At 41.0% G+C, this 18,550-nt stretch overlaps 1 protein-coding gene across 1 annotated transcript; it reads right to left on the bottom strand.

The window, feature by feature from the left end:
• Positions 1–22: 22 nt before the first annotated feature.
• On the bottom strand, positions 23–18,350 carry afap1l1a (actin filament associated protein 1-like 1a). The gene is made up of 19 exons (XM_058649826.1): positions 18,185–18,350; positions 13,924–14,049; positions 12,960–13,043; positions 12,773–12,873; positions 12,227–12,362; positions 11,616–11,711; positions 11,305–11,519; positions 10,346–10,525; positions 10,075–10,158; positions 9,451–9,526; positions 7,912–8,031; positions 7,621–7,832; positions 6,232–6,377; positions 6,040–6,112; positions 5,453–5,567; positions 3,532–3,699; positions 2,290–2,465; positions 2,054–2,170; positions 23–871 (listed from the first exon to the last, which is right to left on the bottom strand). Exons 1-19 carry the CDS (start codon positions 18,213–18,215, stop codon positions 845–847), a joined length of 2,283 nt encoding a protein of 760 aa, XP_058505809.1. The 5' UTR covers positions 18,216–18,350; the 3' UTR covers positions 23–844.
• Between the last annotated feature and the right edge of the window lie 200 nt (positions 18,351–18,550).

Here is an 18,550-nt window from a genome sequence, read left to right as displayed (position 1 = left end):
AACATTAAAAGTCAGCGACTGATAACGTGTTGGTGCTTTTTAATGAGGAAGAAATGATGTATTTCTATTGTAACGGGTGACAAAAGATGAACACATGTATGGGAAACGAGACATTTCCACACCTTATTTAGGTAGAGGAACAATAAAGTGCAAAAGACAACCACAGGTTCAGCAAAGACGTTGGTTAATGAAATAGATTTTCTCATTCGGAAAGATGGTTTCAAAAAGATGGCCAAGAGGATGGAAGGTTTTGTTCCAACCAAATAATTCAGCAGAAAAGCACAGCTTCAACCTGAGAAGAAGCTGGTGAGTGCAGTCAATAAAGTAGTTACACTCTCAACCCATCAATCTATGGCACTGAGCTGAATATGAAGAGAAAAGAACAGTATAAAAGTATAAAGTATACATAACAGTAGTCATGGCTCAGTATGAACAGGCAGAACAAAAAAACATCATGACAAATAAAAGGCACATTATGGCTCCTCCCTCCTTTCCTCCTAGTCTCCAACACATACATCACATGTATGGCACATTCACAATTCAGCACAATTCTGTGCTGCCTTTCTATCACGACTGCTTTTTCAAACACTTGTCCTGTGTCTCTCTTTCACACTCGCAAGATTCCTTGAATCTGCATCTCCACAGACAAGGACAACAATTAGATACAGATGTTGTGACATCCTTAAAGTCCTCACATTTGGAAAAAGTCCTCTTAAGGAAACACAAGGGTAAATATTCAGTGAGATGTACCTCCGCCTAGTGGCTGATTTCTTTCATTACAGTTTGTTTCTGCGTTTAGGGAATGTTGATGTCCTTAGTGGGATTACAGGTCAGATTACAGGTCCTAGGTTCCTCTCTTTGACTCCCATTCCTGAAATAGAAATAGAAAAGTGAGGATGTTTATTAATAAGGTGGAAATAATACTCACTGGTTCAAGGAGATAATTTAAAGTAAGTGACGATGAAAAACATTACACACTATACACAACACACTATAATAAGAGAAGTGTTAAGAATAATGAATTTTACACATGAACAAAGAATTTAGGTTTCATTATCACAACCTTCAAAGTAATCGCAGCATTAACTGACTTATTTGAACAGAATGTCCATCCATAAATGTGGCTTCCACTCATTCTCAAAAACCCAATAAGCAAAAGTGTCAAGTAAACGTCAATAAAAACTGCAAAATCACAGGGATGATGACAATGACACTGGTCAAAATCTGCCAAAACTGGTTATCATTAAGTTAAGTAGAAACAGTTGATATCAAACACCCAACAAGAATGGATCCTTTGTTTGAATACTGATGTCATGAGATTGAGGCTCTCTGTCCTGAGCACAGACATATACACTGGTTTTATACACAAGAACAAGGAAATCACTGAATCGTTAAAACTCTCCGCTCATATTGACTTCAGAGTTCATGTGCGTTTATTTCCCCCCCAGTCTCTTTCAGAGTTTGTCCTTTGGTGTCTTTACAGCATAGGCAGTTTGTGTGCCTGTGCTAGAGCATGACTGCACCGTAAAGAAGACAAATGGACGTCAACTGTAACCATGCACCTATTATATGCCACTAGCTGTCAATCACAGTGGTGTGCACTCATATGCTGTGCTTAATCCACAATTTCCCTCTAAATGGGAACATCATTTAGAAAAGGTTTTATTTATTTTGTTTGTTTGAAGAAGAACCAACAATAGAGATTATGACATGAACTCCTCAGGAAAATGTTTATTAACATTATAAATGACGTTAGAGGAAGGATCCTTTTCCCATCGACTTGTATTCAAACAGTTATTTTTCAATTAGTGGTGGGTAACTTTTACTTATATTCTTCTTCCTGGGCTTTTCAACCAATAGGACTGGGTCCATTTTTCATTTTTCTTTCCATTGAAGTCTAGTTCTCTCTCGTTTTCATTGAGCTGAATGTTATTATGGAATATACACTCACAAAAACAGGCGCTTCACTGTAAATGTCAACACTGTGAATTGTGAAAACCCAGAGCTCACGCTGAACCTCCTGTGGAGTCTGACGTGTGTGAATAAATGTCACCTTTGCTTTCTGCATGACAGTTCCAGAGGAAGCATAAACAGATGGAGGCCTCCTACGCATTTCTGATGCACAGTTCACCGGTAATGTCTCACTGTACTGATTCTTTTTGCTGGTGGCCTACACACACACACACACACACACACACACACACAAATAGATAGAAAAGAGGTTAACAGAAAATTGTGTATATTATGTGCAAGTTCACAAATCTTTCGAGAGAAATCCAGAAAACACACCTTAAATGGTGGTTTAGCCTCGACTGGTGCACCCAGTGCTCCACCTGCCTGACTCTTCTTGAGGTTTTCCTTGGCCTGAGTCAGTCGCAACTCCAGGTCTACCCTCTCTGCCTCCTTAGCTCGACAGACTTCCTCCAGATGGGACAAACGCTTGTTCAGGGAGCTCTTTCTCTTCTCTGCTCCACAGAAATACACAAATGTAAACAAAATTAGACTCATTAAGGCTAAGACAAGATTATGTGTTTTAGTGCAATCTTTAGATGGCGACGCACTTTCAAAATACAGGATCAAAAACTGCTATAACTTTTGAACCAAACTTGCTATAGATTATAATCCCGCCCTGAAGACGTACAATGAAGTTTGAAAACAGCTCCCTCTGGTGGTGACAGAAATATTTTACAGTTTTGAATTATTGTATCCACGTTAAATTCATATGCGAGACAAGAGAAGTGAAACAGGAAGTTGGTCTTCTGAAAATTCAAACGTGAGACAAGAAACCCACCCTGAACATGTCTGAGAACATAACCTTCACCCAACAGGAAGTCAGCCATTTTAAACAGAAAGTGACATTTGCCTGACTGATCCGCTCAAAACTTCAGGAGTGGCGATCACATTGTGGCAGACAAGATGGTGCGGGGTGTGGAGACCAGTTCAGAAAAGCTTGTAGTGCTAGTTATCATTATTATTGTTGTCATAATTATTATTATAGCAAAGAAAAGTTTGTTTATTTTCTTCCACATTGATATCTATAATTAGCCTACCCAAAAGAAACAAAAACTAGCTCTGACTTAAGTATGTTAAAACTTAAAAAATGTATTTGTATTGATTAAATTGCTGAATTTTGTGATACATCAATAATTGTCTAAAAAAAATACTGAAAAGTGCTTCCTTCGTACCTCAGTGACTTCTTTAAAGTTACGCGAGAAGTCCAGTCAATCTTTACTATCACATATGACTAAGACACAACTGACAAACTTAATTAATTAAAATTAATTAGATTTCAAAGTAGTTTTACTTCACATTTAATAACAATAATCAGATTTTATTCAGCCCTGCAGAGAAACTGTCCTCTCAAATAATCTAATAATAACAGAGACACAAGTCCTTCATGTAGAGTAAACCTAAGTGGTATCTACACTGGTGGGTTGTAAAAAAAACAACAACACATAAATTGGTTAAAACATTTGTGGACAGACCAGGACTCGTAGCATCTGGTCAGCATTTAGAATCATATCTTCTCACCAGAGGCTGTCTTCAGCTCTTCCTTCAGCTCTCTCTTCTCCTGTCGAACAGTCACCAGTGCATTCCGTATCCCATCTCTCTCCCGCTCCAGCTCTTCTTTCTCTTTCAGGTAACGTTTGGCGTCCTCCTCCGCTCGTGTTTTCCCATACCTTCCATACTGGTTGCCGTCTGAGTGGGAGCAAAGGTAAGAGGTCAGATGTGCAAAGGTTATGGGAAGAAGACAGAACATTGACAGTGATCCGTCTGCGTGTCCTTTCACGGTCATGCTCTTTACACTAACTGGGGAGAGGACACCACCAGTTTGACCTTTTCTATAATTCAGAGATGTTTTTGAGAGAATAGGGATATGATTAGAGGTAGATTGATTAGGAGTATAAGACACATCCTTTTTTTCAAAAACATGATGGTGCTGAGTGCACTACACTTTATTTTTTCATCCAATGATTTATTTACTTATCTAATATTTGGTTCATACATTATTTTTTATATAAACCACAGAAGCAGACACAAAATTGTTTCAAAAAACATTGCTGTTATTTGAAAGTTATATTTTTATCAGATGGAGGAAAAATGAAAACGAGAATCTGCATCATACATAAATCTGCACTGGTCGACCTCTAGATATGAAATACATATACAAGATCAACACAGACACAAAAGTCAGGAGGTAAGACGGCGGCTCTAATGCGAGTGTCTTATAAATCTCAGGTTACATCGTGAAGTTCTCAGCCCAGGAGAGTCTTTGATGTGTCAAGACGTCACAGTGAAGAGAACTGAGCCGGCCGGCCGACCACACCAATATCACGTTCCTAAACCCTGGACGCTCATCTCCTTTGCTTGCATGTCAGAGTCCAGCTGACACAGGAGGATGTGGGAAAGGAAGGAGGAAAGGGAAACGCTTTTAGATGGAAATTGAGAGGATGATTAAGAGGAGCGGAAAAAGGGGGAATATTCAGCCAGATGAGCGCTCAGATTTTATGACTTGTGGGTGAACTGGTACTGCGCTGGAATGACTGGACGAGCTACAATAAAACTCTTGAATCTGAAACTCATATGTGACATAAATATTAAAAAAAAAGAGCCATCTGTCGAATTAGTTGCATCCCCCTCGGGATGTCAAGCTGCTGTCACGGTTATTTTTTATTCATATACTTGATTATTTATTTTGCAAGAGAGACAGATGGAAAGCAGGGAGCGGTGAAAAACTGAAAATCCACAGGCATGAAGCATCTAAAGAGACTTGGCTGAACTGTACTTACAAATAAACATCTCAGCTGCCTGGTTGGTGGTGAGTGTTTATGTGAATAAATCATAATAAAGTTTGTACTGTGTACTTCTAATGCCTGTGGGTCATGCAGATCACAGTATGTCACCGACATGAACAAACTGTCAAAGAACATTCATGCTTTGCGGAGAGTTGTGTTCAATCTTAACTTTGCAATATTTACAAAAGGTGTTCCACCAGGATCAGGTTCAGTTCCTCTTCACTTCAAACTCTAATAATAAAACCAGGCTTTAAAGTGACAGCCACATGACAGTTACATTTCTTTTATAGGAATGAGACTAAAATGTGCATGTACATGAAAAAATGAAATGTAATACTAAGAATGATAATTCAACACCACAATGAATGCTTTGAAAATGAAAATAATTGAAGCTGCAAGCTCAAGACACGTATGACATCACTGTGCCCTTTAAGTGCATTCTTTGCTCAATGAAAATACTATACAGCATGAAGTTTCTGTGCATGTTAAATAAAGAAAGACTAACTGTGTGTATCTAGTATCAGTGAGATACTAACACGAGCAGAATAAGAATAAGAAGTCCTTGAAAAGTCTCACAATGTAGTTCATTGGGCCTTGCTCAGGTCAGACCACTGGTATTACAGAAATGTTACTGAAAACCAACAAGTCACACTTACTTGAGCCACTTCGTTTGAGGGATACTAGTGGTTTGGTTTTGTCAGAGTCGCTGCTTGAGAAACTTGAGCGGCGCTTCCCTTGATTCCCAGACTGCTGCCTGCGGTTCTCCCCTGACTGGGTGGAGCAAAGAGGGGGGTGGGAGGTCATGACAGATGTGGGAAGGATGAGCAGAGGGGAGGAAAAGAGCAATAAACCTTTAGATTTATTGGTTTTTGACCACTGAGGTGTGTATGTTTGCATCTGAAGGTGGAGAGGAGTGCACGTTTAAGTGCATGTCAGCGGGGTTAAGAAAGAGGTTTACAGGCTGTGAAAGTGCCCTGACCTCTTTCTTTCCTCTCACCAGTCTTGACTGCTTTTCCCCACAAAGTACTTTTTCTCTGGCCAACAAAAAGCCGACATTGACAGGCGTGTAACAGAGGACTATCTGTCTGTTGGAGTGACTGATATGGGGAGTCATATTCCACCGGAATAGCAGCTGCACACACACACACACACAGCATCCAGTCTTGTCATATTAAAGTGAGACATTACACATAACATTTTACTGAACGATGTGAATTTGTGTGAATCCAAGCACATTCCCCACCTGCATTTCCTCATGAGGGACCTCGTCATATGTTCTGCAGTCTGTAGAGACACTGCTGGACGAGGTGGCCCATCTGCAATCAGAGAGAGAAAGGAAATCTAAATGAGGTCAAAGCATCACTGCTCTGGTCGGTGGCCTTACACTGACCTCGACCAAATATCTCAACTCCCCCCTACTCGCTGTCTCACTCACAGGAAGGAATTGCGCGCAGCGTTGCGGATGTTAGCAATGGTTTCCACGTCAACGTAGTCGTAATGCAGGGACTCTGGGTCTGTCGCAGAGCCCGTTTCTGCCAAGAGGACGCCCAGCCACCGTCCAAGTTCCTCAGAGCTGCTCGCCTAGTGGGGGTTGGGACAAATGTTAAACATTACAGCCTCTGGACCATGTGACGGCAGTAGGACAAGCTGCAAACACATGTTTTTTAGCACACACTTAACTACTCACACCTTCAGCAGACACATCAACAACATTCATCTTGGAGACGTGTTTGTGGGCACTAAATTAAAGCTGCAGTGGGGAACTTTTTTCTTTGTGAACAGAAATGATGTCATGTAACATTGTCCCTTATCTGAATACATGCTCTGTCAAGTCAAACAAACCTGACTGAAGGAGCTTTTGTGTGTACACAGCAGTAGTGCCGGGGTGGGAAGGGGAAATAAGCATTTAAGGTTTTTTTTAATTGCAGACTTCATTTCTGAAACATTCCGTGGGCACTTCTTTGTGTTTTCAGTCATACCCCAACCTGTTTGTTTAAAAACTAAATTAAAAATAACTATTACACTGTGAAAATGAATTGTACAAGCAAGCAAACAAGCAAAAGGGAATAAAATAATGGGTGCATTGTGGTCCCTTACAGTCACCTGACATAAATACTGCGTGATACCTACAACCAATCATATAATTTTTTTTTAAAACAAACTGTTTTATTAATAAAAATATAGCTGAATAAAGTACAACTAAATACTGATACTGTAATCTACTTAAATCACTAATAACCCTATCAATTTCTAAATACCTAACAAATAACTGTTGTCTGTCGTGACATGAAACAAATCACTTCATGTGTGCAGTGCGGAAATGTTGCCTAAATATAGAGAGAAAACACAGAAAGAGTAGTGTGGATAGGCTTGATCAGCTTTGTGTGAACTCATTTGACAACGGTTTCAATGTTTAAGACATTTGCTTAGATTTAAAAGTACAGTTTAAACATTTTCTTTTAACTTTGTTTTTGGTTTCCTGACTCCAGAGTAAAATATCCTGCCCCTTAGGAGCTAAATGTTCAAAGCAAGTTCCTTAGCTTGCTGCTTTTTTATTCTGTATGCTGCTGATCAGTGGGTTCATCAGAGCTTCAAAAACAGTGACCTCATACTGCTGACGATAAGCATAAAACCAGAATGATGGCAGCAACACCATTGAAGCTACAAGGCAATAAAATGCTTCATAAAGCTGAAGGAAAATTCAGATTTGAGTGATGACCTTTTCTTTTTTTGTTAGGCTGCACTTTTCACACCACAGTCCTTTGACAATATGAAAAATGTTCACTAGTGAAGATTCAAGAACAAAACAATGAAAATATTCTACCTCCAGTGCAGCCACCGCTGTGCTGCTGCGCACGATGCGGAACGCGAATGGGTGTTTGGGTCCAAGTCCCGGCAACACCTCACAGGTCTGCAGAGGAAGTGATGGCAGCGAGGTTCGAGTGTCTCCTTTGTCATGGTAGAAGAGCAGAAACCCTCTGCACACACAGCACCACTGCTCCCGCCACACCTGGTTCACCAGCACTGACAGGTAGCCTGCGTCGGTAGGAAGGAAACAAAATCATGCGTCTGCCAACCTGGAGATCTAGAGAGTGACGTGAGGTACGAGTCTGACCTTGTCGTGGGTCGCTGAAGGACGTCCGGGGATCACCTGGCCGCGGGGGCTTCTTCTTGGAAAAGCTGATGATGCGTGTGATTTTACGGCCTGCAGCCAAAGCCCCTCGTTTGACCTTGCCTAAACCAAACGAAAGAATTCCATAATTGGTTTTAATTCATCTTTGGATAGTGAAGAAAAGAAAGCTGTGGACTAGATAAAAGTCAAATCAAAGCAATATCTTCACTGAGTGTACACAACAAAGCCATCATCTGCTTCTCTTGGTCTTCATCAGTGGATTCTGTGTTTTCTTAGATAGCTCAGTTGTCTTAATGAGTGCTGAACTTTGGTGTGACCCTACGCTGCATCCATCTTCCTGACATGTAAACAGCCACGTCAACATGAAAGTTGTAATTACAACATGGAAAGTCAGATGTTTCCGAATGCTCTCATATAACTTGGCACTGAATAATAGTGAAGAGAAACCCAAATGAATATGGATTCCTTATGTGAGCCAATGTTTTTTCTGCGATGTAATTAAAGCCAGATTGTTAAATACAGCCAATTATTTCTAACACTCTCACATCCAACTCTGAAATCATACTGTTCATACTGTTGTGTAAATGTACCACCTCCTCCACCCACCCCTCACAGCTTAAATGCAGCAGTATAGATATAAGTTAGGCGCACAAAGGCTGCAATTTAATTGTTTAAAGCACCAAGTGCGTAATGTCTGTCTTCCCCCCCCGCTGCCTCTAAATGACATGTGTCTGGTGACCCCACCCCTCCACATAAACATCATCCTGTCACACTGCTGAATGTCCACTTTTTTTAACAGTAAGATTCAACTCAAAATTTACATATTACAGCTTTAAAACAGAATTGCCTAACTTCCCCTCCCACCCCTGCACTGCCACTGTATACACACAGTCAGGTCTGATAGTATTGCTTGGTGGAGCATACAAGTAGTGTTACATTATTTCTGTTCACAATTAATAACATCAACAACAAAAACTAAATAATTTCAAGTTATGCACATCAACTTTAATAGTATTTTTGATGGTCATGTGTTCCATGCCAGTTAAAGAAAGCGATTAAATACAACTACAGTAAATCTTGGAAAAACCTATTTATTAAAAAATATCACTTAAAAATATATAAAGCCATATTAAGATTCATGAACAGACTCCAGCTGCTAATGAAAACCATGAATGAGATGATGCAATTCGGGGGAACAATTGAGGGGGAAACAGCAAAAAAGCTGTTTTTTGTGTGTGTAATAGATCTAGTGTATTGATTAGAAATGATCAATACCACATTTTCTCGCCTGATACGAGTCCACAACCTATAGTGGTATCAGTCTGATGTGTACAAATAAAACAAATACTCAAATGCTCCCTTTAAGAAGAAATAAACAGCCCAAACTTGACAAGCTCTGCTTAGTAAAGCATTTCTGGGAATGTAAGGTTTTTGGATCATATTGGATTTCATCCGATATCTGATGATGAATGATTTTGACCAGTAGCGTACAGACACCGTACTATTGAGTCTCCGTCTCACCGTTCTCCCTGCAGTTGTCTCCAGCCGACACACCCACACTGTCAGAGTCTGACGTGTTCCTCTCTGCAGATAACCTCTGAGGAAGAAGCACAGATTATGATTTACAGCAGCGGCGTCCAGAACAATCTGTCCGCTCACTCAGAGACAATTAACTGAGCCCGAAAAACAAGCTGTCGTACGTGTCCACCTGTTGTGTCATCATCACCATACACAGAAATGACAAACATCCTCTGCCTTTCCTCCTTCCAAATTAATGGCAGCTGCTCTCTCCTCACTCTGTCTTTATGTCAGTTTGCTTTCTGCAGATTGTTCCGACAGGTACATAAAGTTAAAAGAGCATCTGCGTGTTCTCACACACACACACACACTGACTCACTCCCACCCTCATCATTCATAACCAATTGCAGTGCATTCCTCCTCTTTGTTCTGGAGGCCAAATACAGGTTATCTCTGTGTATCGCTGTTTATTGTTACAGGCCAAACAATTGTGTAATAGAATTGATGCTGACAACACAATTGCACCCTGCTACTGACCTGTCCTCACCTTGACTGTGAAGCTGAGTTATTGTGTTGAGGATTAAAATGACAGGATGTGAACACAAACTTCCTCTCCTCTGCACTTACCTTGTCAAGTTCAGTTTTTCTTGGAGCGACGGGAGACACGGATTCCTCAGGGCCTGCGCTCTGACCACACACCTCTCTAACAACCTGAGGGGAGACATTCTTTTTAACATGTGTCAATGTGGATTTTACAGTGAATTCCTTTTGAGTTATTTTCTCTCTCTTTTTTTGCACACATTTCCAGTGATTGTCAGCATGACTGCTGGCTGTGTTACTGGTCTCTATAATGGCAGACACATGTATGTGCATATGTGCAGTGCAGGATGCAGCTTACCCTCAGCCATCTGTGGGCCTGCTCCTTACTTTGTACCGCCAGCACCAGAGCATCGCCATTAGGCAAAGTGAAGCGGAGCTCGTGGTGCTTCCTCTTGCTGTCTTTGGGTGCATAGACCACAGTGCACTGGGGCAGCAGCAGGTCCACATAGGGACATGTGTCTTTAGAACTCTTATAGCACTGCAAAGAAAAAAGGACATCATTATGTATAGGATACAGAAGGTTCAAGGAGAAGTATTCCTCTTTTTATTCCAGGACGCACTTTTTAAAGATGACACTTCACTATACAAATGACTTTTATTTAATGAATAAGATTATTACTTACCTATGTCAGTTTACAAATTTCTTGCTCTTAGAAACTAAATGTGGTCACATCATTTTTTCCATCCAAAGGTGTCTTATACAAAAGTTTATACATTAACCTCCACATTAGGGTATACGGTTGACTATAATAGTTGTTAAATACATTTTTCAAATTAAGCAATTTTGTCCATAATTTGTATTGTTTTTAAACTGTTATTTTAAACAGAAAAAAATATTCAGCATCAAATATAAAGATTGGCATCAGCCATAGCATATCTGATGACCTCCATGTAACACCTAAGACTTAACATATAGATAAAGCAGCCATTTCCATACTGTGCTGCATGTGTGATACCTTAATCATAACTTCATTTTATGCATGTGTTATTTAATACTTCTGAAGTTAAAAAGCTGGGAAAAAAAACACTAAAAATTAATTTGACAACCCCCTAAAAAATTTGTGGCACTGTTATTTATTTGTATAGCACATCATACACATTCGATGTGCTTTACAGAAAGAAAAGAGGCAAAAGGACCTCAGAACATGTGAAAAACCTTTTTAGAATTCATAGAAACTAGAAAACAAATTTATAGCAAAGGAAGACTGTAAAATACCTAAAATAAAATAAAAAGCAGAGTATGTGACTGTACATTACCTGTAGTCTGTTCTCTCTTATAACTGTGAACTGTTTGGCCCACTGGCCGAAGCGTTTCTTGCGCAGCAGGAAGGCACAGATGCGACAGTCTCTGGCAGGAGGCATGGAGCTCTCGTCTGAGGGCCACTGATGAGTGAGTCGGACGCCGGGGCTCCTCTCCTCCTCGTCCTCCTCATACGACTCATATGAACTGCTCAGTGCGTCAGAATCATTGTCTGGAGGAGCAGCGACAGAGAAAATGAACAGAGCTCTTTATATTTCTACCAAAAAGGCTGTTTTAATTCTGTAATTATACTGTGAACTTAACTCACAGGAGTTTTTACGGTGTGAATTTATGCAGGTAGTGGGGTAGTTATTTTCAGCATCTTCATACCCATCTTCTATAGAGTTAGGAGGGCTGGACCGGACTGGAAATGGAAAAAACTAATCTTGAACGAGTGTTTAATCATGAATGTAAACCCAACCATCAATCAATCATTCAAAGTGGCTCAAAAGGATGAAACCAAACCCAAATGAGGGAATGACAAGTACAACCTAGAATGATAAAATGAAAAGTGTTAAATAAAGCAATAAGAAATGCTGTTGCATAGACCAAATTCAGTCAAAGTGGAAGTGTGGAAGAAATAAAATGTTTCAAACAATAACATTAAGTAAAAGGTCAGTTAAAAGCAGGGTTAAAAAAAACAAACAATCTTTTTATTCATGCATTCATTCATTCACGCTTTATCCTCCACATGAAGCAGATCCCAGCCATCACAGGGCAAAAGGCTGATCATGTCCTAGACAGGTCGCCAATCACACCCACATGGGGAGAACATTCAAACCCAAATCTTTTTGTTGTAAGGCAACAGTGCTGGCCACTACTCTGCCATGTGACACTAGCTTTTTATTATGGGTTTTTTTATGGCGAGACGACGCTGACCTCGTGTGATGATGTACTCCGGCATCGTTCCAGGACTCAGAGGTACGGCCTCCTCATAATACTCCTCAGGAGGAGGCGTTGTGGGCAAAGGGGGAGGAGAGTCAGCTGAGCGCGGGGCCGGGGAGTCTGTCGAGGTCTGCCAACGGAAACACAAACATAAACATGAAGGTCATCTCTCACTTTCCCTCACAACCATTACAGATTGCCTTTCTTCACCCAGGAAACGGCATCATCAACACATGCTGTACTGTAGCCTAGTCTCTGGGTGGATCCCAACAAGTCAACTCTTCCAGTAAGTCTTCAGAGTGATGAGCATATGTACATGGGAAACCCCCACACACTCTTTACTTTTTCTCCATATGACATTATAAAGGGTAAACAGTTCCTTGGAAAGCTGGATTTTAGTTAGAATTAAAAAAAAAAACAGATGGATACGCAACAACACACATCCCACACACACACAGTGTCATCATACTTACAGGATTTACAGCCAATATTTCACATGGAACTGATATTTATGGAAGGAGAAAGAAGTTTGGAATGCACTGGTGTGTTTTGGCAACTTGCCTGTTTTAAAGTGGCGGTTTGGGTGTTCGTGTCTTCTTTTATATCGTCTTCAACATCCTTCAGGTCTCCCAGCTCGCAGTCTATAAATAATCACGCACATGAATGCAGCTTATTAAATGGCAATGACATGTGTGATTTACGGCATTGAGCTGGAACGCAAACTCACCAAAGGTCTCAAAGAGGGACTCGACAAAGCTGGTGCCATTTCTGTAAACTGCCGAGTTCATGTAGATGTAGTCTCTCCCTGGCACTGAGAGGAGGACAAAGAAACATGAAAGGTAAGAAAAGAGCAGTAAATCAGACTTGTTCCCAACACCCTCAGTTTCTAGAGGCAGTGAAAATGGTTTCTAATCTGAACAATTCTTCATCGATGGAACAGCACATAATTCAGTATAGACGCAACACATTGCTTGTTGATTTTCCAGTTGGTAGAAGAGGAAGTATTATTTTAGTTTTTCAGGGGGATGGAATGTTTTAATTGCATTTGTAAAGAAAAGTTTAAATTCATATTTAAGTCTATAATCAGTACTGTTCATGTTAAAAAACACAATTCCAGAGCTCCAGCCAAACCTACGAGACAGACTTTAAGTTGCATTTCTACATCAGACATTGTTAAGAAAACAAAGAGCACTTTTACAAGCTTACATGCCGTAAGCTTGTAAAAGTAATGAAGGGTTCACACTGTGTTGAGCTTAGAGGAGCGGCTACAAGATACATTCAACAAACCTTGTAAGTTCATCACTTCTGAAAAATACACATGCAGTCCACTAACTAAATGTTTGCTACTACAAACTAGGTAAATGATCAGTTTTTTTTTTTTTTTTTAATCAAATGAGTGATCGAACATTCAATCCCATTCCTAGTGTGCAGAAAATTGAGGATGCAGTGCATCGTGGAATCAAATTGTTCACCTTCATTCACCAACGGAATTGAATCGAATTGAAGGGGCACAGCAGTAAAAGCTTCGAAACAAAGGATGCAGCTGCCACTATCATTTACAGACTGTAAATAAACATAATTGGCTAAATATGCATTTCAAAACTAAACTGAATACTGTCAGTTTTTTTATCTGGAAAAACATCCATAATGAAACACAACATCTGTACAATGACCTGCACATTGTGACTGACCTGATGGCTGGATCTGCTGCAGGAGGTTCCACACAGACGTCTTCTTCTCCTGGGTGGAGGAGCTGAGGTTCTCCTGGTCCAGCATCTTCAGCAGAGCTCCCAGCTCGTTCACCAGCACCTCCATCGCTGGACATGGCAGGGGGGCAAAGGTCAGGGGGGCACAAGTTCAGTGTATCAGCAGAGAGGGCAAAGGTTATGCCGACAAGTCCAAACAAACCCCAGGAGGATGTCAGAGACCATTCTGCTTTGTCCCTCTTTCATTTTCTGTCACTTGGCTTCACAGTTTGTCAATATCAATCTGCTACCTTCTCACAGTCTGCCTCCTCTCCCTCCCCAGTCTGTCACTCCACAGACTAAACAATGACGGAGCAGTGGAGTGACAGGAAACATGTTTGCTAATTGCTCATTAACAAAGAAAAAAAGTGGAAACAAAGTCACCAAAACAAGCATTTGAACACAGCCGAACATCCTGTAAAACCTTAAACTGCAGCAGCTCGAACATGTCGCTGGCTCAAAGACAGATGGGCACAAACCCACATTTCAATCAACTGTCACTGTTGATGCCGAGAGGGTGAATTAAAAGCTCAAGTTACGGACTCACAAAAGGAAGAGCTGCGTCAGACTCCTACACCTCCAGCAATCAGTCACACTGTGTGTTGATCTAAGAAGAGGGATGGAGTCCACGCCCTGTTTTCAGAACAGAACTTAAACAAACCGTCTTCCTCTGACAGCTGTGAACACCCTGAGAACAGATCTGCAATCTGCTTCTGTCGTGTGTGTGTGTGTGTGTGTGTGTGTGTGGATTCCTCTGTTATCATGGCAGACACATAAGCAAGTGCCACCACTCCGTCTCCATGTCCTCCCCATTTTCCTGCATTGTTTCATCACAACATCCATTTTTGCTGCATCAAAACACGCAGCTCTCTAACTCACAGTTCAACCACATTGGTCTTGGTCTGCAACTAATGATTATTTTCATCATCTATTCATTTGTTAATTTTTTTATTTTTTATTTTACTGACCTTCAGCCCAGTTTTATGAAAACTTTTGTGTCGTGTGCTCGACAGTGTACCACAGCAAACACTGCATTGGATCCCAGAGTGGTCTTCAGGGAGAGTCCATAAAGTATGAGTAGCACTCGAGCAGAGAGACATCGGAGGCACTCAAATATAGAAAGATAAATTAAAAATACTTTACTTCTTTATTTATCTTGAAAGATTACAACACTTCCTTGTGAGTTTTGTCCTTTCACCTTGCAACACGACAGGTCAATAAAAATGAATGTCCTACCTCTCATATGAGAGGTGATGGATGCAGTTTGACATTGGAACCACTGAACCATGCGTCTGCCTGGAGTCAACCATGGGACATTCACTGAGTCAGAAAACTCTTTTGTTTGGTGAGCAATCATATGGAAACAAGACCCTGCCTTGCACTATACACAAACACCAGTACATACATCTAACATGCATCAACATCTAACACATACTGGAGTTCTGGCTTATGTGTTGTGTATTTAGTGAGGCGTGTCACCCTGTGAATGTTTATGGAGTTTATTAATAGGCAGAAAGTTGATAAATGATTCTGACACCATGTTCTTGTACATGTCAAGATGTATCTTGGTGTGTGTCTGTGATGCGTGTGTTCCATGTTTCCAACTGCTCCCACTCCTTGAAAATAGACATACTTTCCTGAGGTGGGTCTTCCTATGGGCTTACACATGTACCCGAGTACAAATACAGACAACAGTAGGTGTGTGTGTGTGTGTGTGTGTGTGTGTGTTTTCCTAGGCCTGTTTAACAAGAGTGGTTTCCATCAATTGTGATAAAAATATGGAAGCAGCCCAATAAGAGGTAATGAGAAGACAATTAATGCAAGGACATGGAATGTTTCCTCATTAATCTAATTCAATCATCAGAAATAAGGAAGTGGAGTTAAGGGAAGGAAAGGCAACTTGTGAGCGAGGGAAGTCTCGGCTTGGCCAGGTCAGTGCTGTCTCTCTGCCAGAGGTTTCAGCTGTTGGGATTTTGGCTCGAGTGAACCACTGGGCTTCCCCTAATCTAGTGGAGGAACCTCAGCCACAGCATGACTCATATACAGCACAGAGATTTACACCAGTCAGCACATACTGCACAGAAATCAAAGTGGTGCTCTCAAGGAGTTTGTGTGAAGTCAGAAATAAAACAAACACTTTACTTCACTTGTTCCAAGAAGCTGATTATCCATTTTGAATCACAGTGTAGTATTTGGCATGTGAGTGAGGCACACAAGACCTCCCTTAGGTCACCAGTCAGGCCTTTATAATCCACACTGCACTTCTCACATGGGTTCACACACATATAAAACGGCACATGATCCTTTAAATTGTTGCTGCAACTATTCATAGGCAATGTGTGTGTGCGTGCGTGTGTGTGCGTGCGTGTGTGTGCGTGCGTGTGTGAGGTCTTTAAAAGGCAGATAAAACAGATTCTGAGCCCAGCACCTGAGGGAAACTACACACACATATGATGATAATACAACATAAAAGCAGGTTGGATCAGGTTTAATCAAAGGCATACCAAAGTGAAATTGAAACATTTGCAGCTACAAGGAGGGAAAAACCTGACTTTAATCTAAGCTATGATTACATGGGGTCTTTTAAACCTTAGCAAAAACATTATGAGGGCATATCACACACACACACACACACACAGGTTCATGCAGCTTTCCTTTTAAGGACTCGGATTGACTTCAGTTTATTTGTATAACCTAAACAGTATATTATCCCTGACCTTAACCTTAACCAGTTAATGCCTAAACCTAACCTTAACCTAACCACAATTTAAATCTTAGCCCTAAAGCCCTAAACGTAACCAGTTGCTCAGAAATGAGGGACAGCTTTTTGTCTCTATGACGACCCCTGGTCCTGACAAGGCCGCACACACACACAAACATTTTTTTTATATCTCGGTGAAGACACATCATAACACATAACGCATGCCTAGCCCCTTACTCCAACCTTAACCATCACAACTAAGTGCTTAACCCTAACTAACTAACCCTAACTCTAAATCAAACCCTAAAACCAGGTCTTAATGCTGAAAAAGCTCTTTAAAGTTCTGGGGCCCAGACAAATCGTCCTCAAAAGATATAAATACATACACACACAAAAAAAACAGCTACCAAAAAAAGATCAGTATGGGAAAGTATGAAACTATTGAAAGCACTGGACTCATCCAAACATTTACCTCCTCACACCTCCCTGACAATAGCTGTTAAACACGAGAAACATTCCTCACCCTGTTAATAGTGCAAGCCTCTGCAAAGTGCATTTGTACACACACACACACACACACACAGAGAGAGAGAGAGTAGTTTGTTTAACGGTGCAGACTCAGACCTTTTCAAAGACTCTTACATTAGCAGACTTGCTGAGGGAGGGAAAGAAGAGGGGGAGCTGTGGGCGGATAAGTAATGTCAGCGAGTTGCACACCTGTGCTAACATGTCCAACAAACCCTGATATAAAGAAAATAATATAACCTCAGAGCAGATATGGCTGTCTTCATACTGAGCTTGCTTATCTTGCTGTACACCCCCAACACTAACACACACACACACACACACACACACACACACACACACACACACATTGCTCCATATGTGTCGAAAGTGACCAAATTCAGTCATTCTGGAGCAACTCTGTTTCACAATATTGTTGCAGGCAGACATTCCAGCCAACCACACATGCATTTGCAAACCAACAAGAAAGTCTTTGGAGGATTAAAAAAGTTACAGTGCTGCATCACTCACTCAGTCTGTGTGGCAAACATTAGGTTTCTCAACCTCTGAACAATACAGATTTGACTGCCTTTCCTCATCAGGACTGAAAGCTGCAGTAAACATCACCTGAAGTCTCAGTCTCACCTTTACAGCTCCACACCTTGTATGTCTTCACACTGTTCAGAAACAGTAAATCTACACATCTGTATCATGTTTCTCATTTTTACATGTTGATTTTTTATTAGTTTATTAGTTTCATTGACAGAGCCAGAGTGCAGTTTGGTGGCTGCACCAGAGTTTTCATCTGTTGTCCCCCCCCCCTGAGCAGGAAGCAGAGAAAAGCACCTCTACATAAAAAGGTCACCAGTCTAATAAAAACACTTTTACCAAATCAAACATATTCACAACAAAAGTAAAACAACATATCACAATGTTAAAACACAGCATCAATGTCACAACATTAGAACACATGGGCTATAAAAACTTTTAAGTCACACTTACCCTCAACAGTAGTGGATGACAGTCCCACCATTTTCCACAAAACTAAAACTCATTCATACACAAGCAGGTAGTGTGTGAGATATTCCACAGTATGTGTGTGTGTGTGTGTTTCCTGTAGTCTTTTTGTATCAGAGGCAGGCGAGCTGCTGCCTTTACCTCTCTTCCTCCCTCTGATCTGTTATCTCCCTCCACTCCCCCCTCCCACACCCTGTCTGCCCTCCTCTCTTTTCTTTTGTTGGGGGTAGAGAGGAGGTGGTGGTGGCGGTGCCTTGTGTGTGTGTGTGTGTGTTCGTAAAGCCCTATTGAACCCCCCTCTGCTGTAATCCCAGGGATCGTATAGCACCTGGGAAAGCCTTGCTGTGTAAA

Source organism: Solea solea, chromosome 14 (genome assembly GCF_958295425.1).
Source record: "Solea solea chromosome 14, fSolSol10.1, whole genome shotgun sequence".
NCBI lineage: Eukaryota > Metazoa > Chordata > Actinopteri > Pleuronectiformes > Soleidae > Solea > Solea solea.
This window is presented reverse-complemented; position numbering and strand designations above follow the sequence as displayed.

Coding starts and splice junctions, on each gene's coding strand:
- afap1l1a (XM_058649826.1), bottom strand. CDS start 18,215: ATGGTGGGACTGTCATCCACTACTGTTGAGG. Junction 10,159..10,345: donor AGGCCCACAGATGGCTGAGG/GTAAGCTGCATC, acceptor GTCTCCCCTCAG/GTTGTTAGAGAGGTGTGTGG. Junction 2,466..3,531: donor AGAGCTGAAGACAGCCTCTG/GTGAGAAGATAT, acceptor TCTGTGGAGCAG/AGAAGAGAAAGAGCTCCCTG.